The sequence below is a fragment of the Diuraphis noxia genome, unplaced genomic scaffold, assembly GCF_037042655.1.
Source record: "Diuraphis noxia isolate RWA-SAM2 unplaced genomic scaffold, SU_Dnox_SAM2 contig0002, whole genome shotgun sequence".
NCBI classification, from domain to species: Eukaryota; Metazoa; Arthropoda; class Insecta; order Hemiptera; family Aphididae; genus Diuraphis; species Diuraphis noxia.
The window spans coordinates 71,492,644-71,503,298 of record NW_028301712.1 but is presented as its reverse complement, the minus strand read 5'-3'; the positions used below and the strand labels follow the sequence as shown (position 1 = coordinate 71,503,298).

At 25.1% G+C, this 10,655-nt stretch overlaps 1 protein-coding gene across 4 annotated transcripts; it reads right to left on the bottom strand.

The window, feature by feature from the left end:
• Window positions 1–1,830: 1,830 nt before the first annotated feature.
• On the bottom strand, window positions 1,831–10,649 carry LOC107161899 (USP6 N-terminal-like protein). Of its 4 annotated transcripts, none has more exons than XM_089221757.1 (11): window positions 10,508–10,649; window positions 10,091–10,342; window positions 9,909–10,023; window positions 9,599–9,828; window positions 9,298–9,517; window positions 8,818–9,097; window positions 6,903–7,063; window positions 6,660–6,806; window positions 5,654–5,827; window positions 5,471–5,558; window positions 1,831–4,186 (listed from the first exon to the last, which is right to left on the bottom strand). In XM_089221757.1, the coding sequence occupies exons 4-11, from the start codon at window positions 9,754–9,756 to the stop codon at window positions 3,852–3,854; spliced, it is 1,563 nt and encodes a 520-aa protein (XP_089077883.1). In that variant the 5' UTR covers window positions 9,757–9,828; window positions 9,909–10,023; window positions 10,091–10,342; window positions 10,508–10,649; the 3' UTR covers window positions 1,831–3,851. The 4 variants fall into 4 exon arrangements, with proteins under 4 accessions (XP_089077883.1, XP_089077882.1, XP_015363994.2 ...); XM_089221756.1 differs by having other exon boundaries at window positions 9,599–9,825; XM_015508508.2 differs by having other exon boundaries at window positions 9,909–10,342.
• Between the last annotated feature and the right edge of the window lie 6 nt (window positions 10,650–10,655).

Below are 10,655 nucleotides of genomic sequence, written 5' to 3'. Positions count from 1 at the left end.
ATATTATGAACAATTTTATTTTTATATATGAATAAGGACAATACAGTATGATCAACTGTGTTACAAATTTTAAATTAATTAACCCGTCTATTAATAATTTTAAATATAAATATGTATGTATATTGTATACAATATGACCAATGTTTAACAATTTTGAATAATACTTTAAATTTTATTTTTCTGTATATTTAATTATAATTATTTTTTATATATTTGACCAATAATGTGTAAACAATTTTTAAATAATACCTAATTTAATACTTTAATGTTAATTGTTATAGGTATATTAAATTATTGTAATTTGACTTTTTTTTCCTAGTTTAAAATTTTGAACATTGCCACCTGTGGGAACATGACGGTAAACATGTTAAGGCATCAATCTTCGTTAATATTGGTAAGCGTTACCTTTTTTTTTCTTCAGAAATAATTGTTAACATTTTTTTTTTTTTATAACATTAAAATAAATATGTAATACATAGGTTATTGCCTTATTGGTACACATTAGGGATGGGTCGATATCACTTTTAACCGATAACCGATAAACCGATATGTTATGCAGATTTAAATCCGATAACCGATGTATTCAAAACTTTGAATTTCAATCCAAAAGCATGAACCAATATTATAAAATACCCGATAATACTTACCTATAAGCACTAAGTAGTATAACTAGTAATACTGTAATAATCAATATTATTATGTATTAATATATTATATAATGATTAAATTAAATAGTTACTAAATATTAAATATTAAATAATAATTAATTATTAAATTATATTATATAATTAATATTTAATACAAATAGAGTTAACACAGTTGTACATAAATAACAAATATTAAATATTAAATAACAATAAAGTTACAAATTTAAAATGAACACTTTTCTTTCTTGTTAGTTGATAATAAATTATAACTTATTAATTTAAGTTATACATTTATAAGTTTTAACTATAGTCTATAAGTATAATTTTAACTTTTTAATAAAACAAATAAAAATTATAATCAAAAACAAATCACATAATAATTAAAAAATAATAATTTTCCTTTTTCAGTTATTAAACATTCCTTGTTTAAGTCTTTTTGTAACAATTAAAGTGTTTAATTTTTAATACAATCAAATATTTAATCTATGTATGATAAATTGTTTTTTTTCCATATCGGATCAAATATCGGTTTTAAAAAAAAACCGATACCGATAAAACCGATATTGCCAATATCGGCCGATAATCGATATCGGTTTATATATCGGCCCAGCCCTAGTACACATAAATAATATTCAATAAAAAAATTAACGCATTTTTAAACAATATTATTGTCTTAATATTTGATTACTATTTTTCATTTCCTCATTATTATTCAAAACAATGGTCAATACAATGTACCTATTTTTTTTTATATACATAAGAGATGAAGGGTCTTTAGCAAAATATTTACTTTAATGTATCTTTTTTGAGGAGGTGTTCGCTTTTTTTACTAAATATATTTAAGTAGTTTTTTTTTTTTATCTTGTTTGAAGGAAAATATGAAATTGTCATTAAATTGACTATTTTACCATAGATAATATATATAATCTATGTATTTTATACCTACCCCTTAAATACTACATTGCTTACATATAAACCAACAAAATATATTACGTCAATATAGATATTTTATTACACTTACAAATTTTGATAACGGACAAACACAAAATACTAAATTTATCATAAATAATAAAAAAGACTGATGTGGTAGGTACTTAATATCATTATAAAGTATATCTAATCCCTCTTAGCTATTAATAATAATAGAAGTAGTCTTGCAGTTTGATAAAATAATATAAACAGATTTAAACATGAATTCAGGTATATATATATAATGTATTAGTAATTAGTAATTACATTAAAAATACAATGATATTGTCGTTGACCAATTTTAATATTATTAAATAGCTACAGTACAATGTTTATCGATTACAATAAGTTAATAACTAAAATGTTTACAAACATATTGTTTATTAATAAATAAATTATACAGATTGAACGTTCAAGAAACTATTGTCCTTGCTTTTTAATGTCCACAGTCTCGTACTTGGTTTATATAGAAGAATATTTTTTATACAATGAAAATAATGAAATGTTTTCATTGTCATTAATTGTTCAGTTTGTTTATTATAAATAAATTATAAACATAACCATTTGTTCAAGTTGCAACTTTCCATTTATAACAAGAAGATTTTAATTCAAAATCCACAATCTATATATAATGTTACAATTACAAAACAAGTTTTAACAATTCTAAGTGTGATAAGTTGTAACACCTATATTATGTCTTTTGAACACAAATTTAACATCTAATGACATAAAATAGAACTTAATAATAATGTAGAAGTAGTAATTACCATATGGAATTATTAAAAATATATAATATATTAATTTATAAGAAAATTTAAAGGAGTTTGTTAAAACAATTATATTTCCATGTCAAAATACATTTCACTTTTTTTTCATAAAATAAATTGTTCCTTAAAATTATTAATTCTATTTAATACATTTTGTAATTGTATAGTCAACTGATACATTCTTAACCCATTTAATACATAAATTTTATTTATTTGCGCAAAATAAAAAAAAGTTTGGAATGAATAGTCTTATATTGAAAGAGAGCATTCAGTTAAATTAATATGATGTCAGAAAAATTTTTTTTCTAACAAACAACATATAAATAAACAATAAAATTAATTTTTATAACTAACCAAAATGATTATCAAATCATTCAACTAAAACATAAACAAATTAGTTAACATTCTTATTACTTTGATACTTATTTTTTAAACTTTAATACTGATGGTAAAATAGCAAAATATATACTTTTAACAAGAAACTATAATTATATTAGGCACGTGATATTTATATTGTTATAATGCATATTTTAATTATTAACATTATGAATTGTATTAATGATTTTGTTTATCAATTTTATCAATTATTTAATCAAATTTATTCTGAAAAGAAGGCAAAATGTGCTATAACATATTACATATAAAAATTTGAGGTACAATTTTCTCAATTGTATTCTTTTATAATATAAATAAAAATATGTTATACGTTGTGTACAACTGCATAAACTACAATAGTTTATTAACTAATTATATTATAAATCACGTACAAGTATAATAGTATATATGAATATAATTGCAATTTAAGTAAGAGATCTAATTCACATAATTAAAAATAACTGTATAAATAAATGGTATTAATATTTATACATTGGTTATTTTACAATAAAAACATAAAAAACATTTATAGATAGTCAAAATAGTCAAATTAATGTTACTTATAATTTTCATTCAACTTGAAAATTTAAATATTATGCAAGGTAAATAAATTATATCAATCAACTACTATATTCATGATTATATTAAGAAACTTCTATCACATTTAACATTAGACAAAAGGTATTTTAAGATTTGTTCGATAGAAAATAAAAGAAGTATAGATTATTGAAGTAATGAAGTCGTGCAATACATAAGGAATTGTGGACTTTTTTATATATTATATTGTAAAATGATTTAAATTAACATAGGTGTTAATAGTTGCTTACATAGTTTTTGCACCATTTTATTAATATATAATTTAAATTAATGACTATTGTTCGGATATAAATTATATAATTATTGCATGTTATTTCAAATGCTGGATTTAGGGTACATCTGAGCATATTGCCAAGTAAAACATTATATACGGCATACATCAATACAAGAGGTATAACTAACATAAATGTAAAGTAGTACTGCTTATGATCATAGAGTAGTCACCATCTATATATTCAATCACAGCCAATGTAGATGTCACTTATACAACAAAAGATTAGTTTTTAGTGGACACCGCATTAAACATACCATCTGTTTCTACAGTAGGAGTGGCCATATCATCCATCACCTGGATTGTTGTAATTTTGTTAGAAATAGAAGTAGGAGATTTCTTTGTTGGAGTATCGTATGGCACATATATGCGAAGCACGTCAGGCTGAGGACTCACACATGTAACATCTGATCCAGCATCATCATTTTGTATACTTTGTGGAGACACTGTTGTCGTGGCTGCAGAAGTGACACTAGTGTCCACCAATGAGCGTCTAGAACTGTCTCCAACAATTGAGCTAACATCGTCCAAACTGTTTTTACCATTTGTAATAATTGAACCTGAAAACATTTATTATTTATAAATATAAGTATATGTATTCATTGCAATGTATTTAAAACATAGATTATATTACAATTCAAGTCATTTAGAATTTAATTTTAATTTGTTAATAGGGGTTGACTTTCTTTTGGTCATTACTAAGAATTTAAACAATTTACAAAATTAGTAAGATATGTAAAACATAATTTTAATTTTGTCTTACTCACCTTGAATAGGTATAATGAAGAGAATATCAAAATAAACAAACCAATTTTTACATACAAATTTAACATGCAACAGACATTTTTCACAGATTAAATCTGCCAAACACATCTACTAATTAAAAAAAGAAAAAGTGCTATTACAAAATAATAAGTAATAATAATATGATTTTCTTACAAATTAATTTTTTTACAAATGTGTTGTAAAATATCTTCCAATGAAACAATATGTATTAACGCTTTGTTTGCATTGAAGCAATTTAAATCATAATGACATCAAAATACTAAATGCCCAATATTTTAAATAAATTGGCTAACTTCAGGGTATCGATAAATATTAATTACATTTAAAACAAAACAAATAATTAAAAAATACTTTTTTATTTATAAAACAGATAAAAAATAAATATTTTGTACATAAATTTACAATAAATAAATAAGCCTAAAGAATAGTTATGAAAAAAAGTTTTGTTGTAAATTTGAACTCAAAAATAAACAATTAATAGAAATAATAATCTTTTGTTTGTAATTTAAAATTAATTGCATTAAATTTTGGAGTTAATAATTGATATGCATAATATAAACAACTTAGGACTATTGATAATTATTGTTTTTCAATAGCCATATCTTTCAAAGAAACAATACTAATTCCAACAATATTCAGATAAATAGATATGCGAGCTATAATTTAACAGTTTAATACACATTTAACAAAGCTAACAACACATCTGTTTACAGTATTTATTTAAATAAAATGTATAATAAATAATTTTTAACTAAAATGAACAAAAATATTAAGGTTATTTTACAAAATGCAATAGGTATAATTTAAAAATAATAACTATAAAAAATATGTTTAAAATGTCTACAAATTAATAACTACCACGACATGTTGATGCTGTATTAAATAAAATGTTTAACTAAAAAAAATGAAAGCGATTTTTTTCTAATAAGGTATCTTAAATCTAAATGCAAATAACTTTATGATATGTGCTTTAACATTAAATGGAAGACTAGTTTCTATAGACACCATAAGTTTAATTATATATCATCAGGCAAGTGTTCACAATCTAGTCCACTCACCTTGGCGTTGTGAATCCTGTTCTGGTGAACTATGAAGTTGATCAGAGTTGATAGGTTTTCTTTTTTTTTCCACTCCATTGATTTGAGGCTGAAATAACATTTTTTCAAATTATTATCATATTTTACTATACTTTTTTTAAATTCGTATTTTATTGAAAAATAACGATTCATTAAAAGTTTTACCTTTCTAACTGGGATATCATCAGGATTAAATATTCCAAGCTCTCTTTTCAACCTTTCGTTTGGAGATGGCTGACCAGCACTGTCAAGTTTGTATTTTTTCAGTTCAACAAGACATTCTTGAAGTTTTTCAATTGTTTGATCTGCTGTATGTAAATAATTTTGTTCCAGTTTTACCTATCATTGACAAATGGCCTTTAAATATGTTTATAATTAAAAGAATACAGAAGTTATAGTTTTACATCCTGTCCTATGTGAATCCGGCGAGTGCGAACTAATTCTATTCTGACCATGCTATTCCGCCTAAGTGCGGTGCATCCAATGCGGTGAAATACAAGCTGTTTTGATTTTTGCTGCACTTGCCGGTTTCACACAGAAAGACCAGACAAATGAAGAATTAATACTAGTTAATCATATGAAAACCATTATAAATATTATGTACATAATAAATAGTTTAAGATTTACTTCTCTGAAAATTCCGAAAATAAATATTTAAAAAAAAGTTATTACATTTCAAATTATTTTAATCCAAAAATTTTGTAAAAAATTAACTAGTCAACTAATATAAGCAGTTTATTAAAAATTAGGTATTTAAGTTACTTAAATTTTTTTTTTTTTAAAACTATTTTATACTATGTGAAATTTTAACAGAATAAATATTATTTTAATTGTCAGGTTACTCTGTTATACCTAGTATACATATTTATAATACCTATATGGCCATTATAAAAGATAAAACAAATTTCTTGTAAATAGTATCAAATAACTTAACAATGAATAATTGTTCTGTAAATATTTATTTTATTTATTGTTGACAAATTATCAACCAATCAAAGACAATTTTAATATAATTGATTAAAAATGAATTTAAACATTAAATATGTAAATAGTAAATCAAGATAAATTGTTAAACTTTGTACTAAAAATAATACAAGCATAGACTTATTTTAAAACATATTTCATGCAATACAATATTTGGAATAAAAATGTTACAATTTTTGTAACTCACCTGCAAAAAATTAAGTATATCATCCATTCCTAAAGCATATAGCTGGTGGCGGTGTAATTTTAATAAGCAATAGGCCATAGCTGATAATATTTTGTCGCCTTCTAGTAAAAATATATCCCACACTCTTAAAGTCAATTTGAATGGTATCTTAATATTGAAACAAATTATAATTATTTTAAAATTTTAATACTTTATATTAAACCATAAAATTACTAAAATAGATAAATCAATTAATTTACATACTCTGTCTAAAAAACATTGGAAAAACCACTTTAAAGTATATAATCCAGTTTCAACTCCATTTTTATCCAAATGTTTTTTTAATTTTGGTAATAACTTATTCATTATTTTATCATGATGATCTTGAAACCGTATTAACTTAGGAAAACCAGGAATGAAAAAACCTAAAATGTTCAATACAATTGTTATTTAAGATTTTTATAAAATTGTTCATATAATCATCAGAGGTTCTCAAAATTTATTTTGGCATACCACTCATGTGTATTATGGATTTTTCATAAATCACTAACGACTAAAATTAGAACTATTTAACATTTAAATATATGTTGAACAGTAATTATGTATACAAATAATAATTTATACTCTGTCCACCGTTAGAACTCACCACACCCCGACAAAAATCGGTTCTTCCACGCATCCTCTCGCAATACTGCTGTAGTCCATAACCGGTCTCATAACAGGTTGCTGATTCGGGATGCGCAGAATCAGTGGGTTTTCTTACTAGACAGACTCATAGAGTATAAAGATAGATTTATCAGTATATTTAGTACTTATTTACACAAACCCTCAAATACTATTAGATCCATTACAAACATTAGTGAAAATATTATTTCTGTACTACCATCACACTGTCTAATGTGTACCATTAGTGGTATGAAAATTACAGTATGAGAACCACTGATCTAAATTATTCATACTAGCAATCGACTTTTAATAACTATAAGATTATGGTAAAAAAAAAAAAACAATTCTGATATATCATAACCAGTGGTAGAAGTGGCTCAAACTAAGTTGAGAGATGCTCAACTTTTTATAATTTTTTTATATTAATATAGCTTACACACAGGGGAGATTGGAGGTAGAGATGAGTTGAGCCCTATACCTTATTTATAATACAATTTTATATACATATTAATATACGTTTTTGTTTTTGAGTTTGGTGTCTTAATTGTCAATGCATTTAAATTTTTATACATAAATAATTATAGTTTTAGTAAAACATATTTGCATATATACATAATTGATCTACATAGAGTTTACCAATATGTAACATAATATGCATTATATATTAGATATGAAAAAAAAATAACTAAACTTTTTTAGACATTACTATAGACTATGGCCTGTAATGACATATTAATAATTTTCAAATTATTGATTAATGAGTAATGACATTATTATTATATTGCAAAACAGTACTATCAAATAAATAATTAAATATTGTAACTTTTATATATAAAGGTTTTGTATTAATAGCTAATAAGTATAGCTATTGTTTATTGATACAAAATTAAGCTATGGGATTTAACTGTACTTTTAGTTGAGCAGTAAATCAAATCAATATAATGTAATAAAACATAAAAGAGTAATAACTCAAAAACAAATTATTAAACATACTCACTACGCATTTTTATATTGATATTTTTTTACAAAATAAATATTATATTATATAAAATCTTCCCAAAATGTAATATGAAAATCAATAAAATTATTTTTGCACAAAGCACAACTAAAAAACTTCATCAATTTGAAACATGTAAATATAAGATTTGATGTTTAGATTATTAGATTTAGACATCAAATGATTCAATTTAAATGAGTTAAAAATATTTAATTCATATCAAAAAAACAAAATTCTATTCTAGTAATATTTAAAAATCAAAGTAAAAAAATACAATTTTTATAAAAAACACCAATATAAATCGATAATCTTATTTGCATATAATTATTAGGGGAATTTGTGTTTTAGAACAAAATAAGTGGTGGGATGCCATTCCACCGTATCCACTCCATATTTTGACCACTGATCATAACAAAAATTAGCATAATGTTTATTTGTTTAGTAAGGAGATAAATAAATTAATTTATAGATTTTAATTTATGATAAGTCTACTGTTTATTTATATATTTAACTCACCGTGCATATAATACTTGCTATCGGAAATAAGAGTAGATAATGCCCAGAAAGCTTCTTCTTCACTTAAATACATCAACAGTAATGCTGCAATTTGTGACATTCCCTGGGTATAACCAATATCCAAATTATAGATACTATATGCAGACAATATATTAAATAACTCTTGTTGCTTGAAATTGTATCGTTTTCGAAAGTTGATATGTTCTCGATATGTTCGATTCACATCTAAATCAATTTGCCTCACATCCGGTGAATGCTCCCATGCCAATTCACACATATACTAAGTAAAACAAATGATTAGTAATTCTGCAGTCATAATATTTATTTAAGATTAAGTAACTTTAAACTTAAATATTATTAAATTAAAAATAACTAATAATTTAGTCTATCTAAATAATTTTTTATAATGCAAAATAGATTATTGAAAACAATGATAACTATCCATATCTAAATATTTTATACTAAATAATATGTAGTTACTTTGTATTTATTCTTCTGATCATCTGTGAGTTGATCAACACCCAATAGCTTGGCCCACACTTTTCCTCGTAATGAATTTGGAATGCCTTTGTAAATGCGTCTTTTCAGTTTGTCTCTGGACACACCATCCCAATTGTTGATCATTTTCAGCCATTTTTGTTCTCTGGTTACTTCGAGTTTTATCTCTTGAGGATCTTCTTTTTTTAACTTGGACTCATCGCTGAGAAATAAATTGTAAATAATTAGTACCAAACATTACCTATGGTAATATTGTATAGGTTAAAAGGCAGAAGATACATGCCTCACTATGAATCCAAATTTGTCAAGTTTGAAATAGTCGTTGATAGCGGGATCATCGACAGGATCTATGATCGTTCCATCTGTGGGTCCTTTCCTGTAAAGATCGACAATTCTCTCTCTCTCCTCGTATACTTTATCGGCTATCTCGTCCTCATTCATCACACCGACAAATGTTTCTCATGGCCGTCGCGCAATGTCTGCCACGACTATGGTGTATCGTTGCGTTTTCTGCTAGACGCGGAAAAAAGATGTTGCACGGTCATTACAGAAGAAACAATCATTCGTCAACAAAATCGAGATTGAGTACGTACATCTTACGCTGCAGTATCGTGCCGTGTTAGACGTCGACGAATCTGAGATGTCAGCAGCATTTTGCTATGTAGGCCATGGTAGGCAGCCGTACGTGAGGTGACGGAGTGACAACGACTGAACGATCACGCAAAAAAAAAATAAATAAATAAACCGTCCTAAAAATTCAACAACGCAGACGCACAGGAATTATACAGGATAGGGTCGTCGACCACTCACTCGTCGTCCGTCGACGCTGATATAAATGATATCACGGGACCCACACACACACACTCACACACACAATGTGCTACACTCGAAGTCTTCGAATGCGATATAAACCGCACCACTGCACCAGCCACTATAATCACTAATTACATATCTTTTTTTTATCCCCAGACTCCTTCCACTGTTACAACAACCGCCGACAACTCCATCATGCTTCTATGATAATGACCTATAATAATAATAATATTGTAATTATTGTATTATTTAATATTCACCATTGTTATTATTGGATTTGCATGTTTTGTGTGGTACAATAATATATAATATCTATTACTATCACAAAACAGATGAAATACCGAAATGTCAATGAAATTCAAGTCAAATAATCAAATACCATTGAAATTTTATCTACTCTATATAATTCTTTTATAATAATATATGTCAATAATAATTATTAATTGTCATATCGACACATTATTATGTTCGTCAAATGTCAATAGTTCGATGACAACCCGACAACCGTGAACCGAATAGCGACGCGT

What these genes read in the sequence shown, in the direction of transcription:
- LOC107161899 (XM_015508508.2), bottom strand. Translation starts at nt 9,756, where the DNA reads ATGAATGAGGACGAGATAGCCGATAAAGTATACGAGGAGAGAGAGAGA. An exon ending in TCCAATGTTTTTTAGACAGA is followed by an intron (nt 6,807 to 6,902) that starts GTATGTAAATTA and finishes TTCAATATTAAG; the next exon opens with ATACCATTCAAATTGACTTT. An exon ending in ATATACTTAATTTTTTGCAG is followed by an intron (nt 5,828 to 6,659) that starts GTGAGTTACAAA and finishes TGTCAATGATAG; the next exon opens with GTAAAACTGGAACAAAATTA.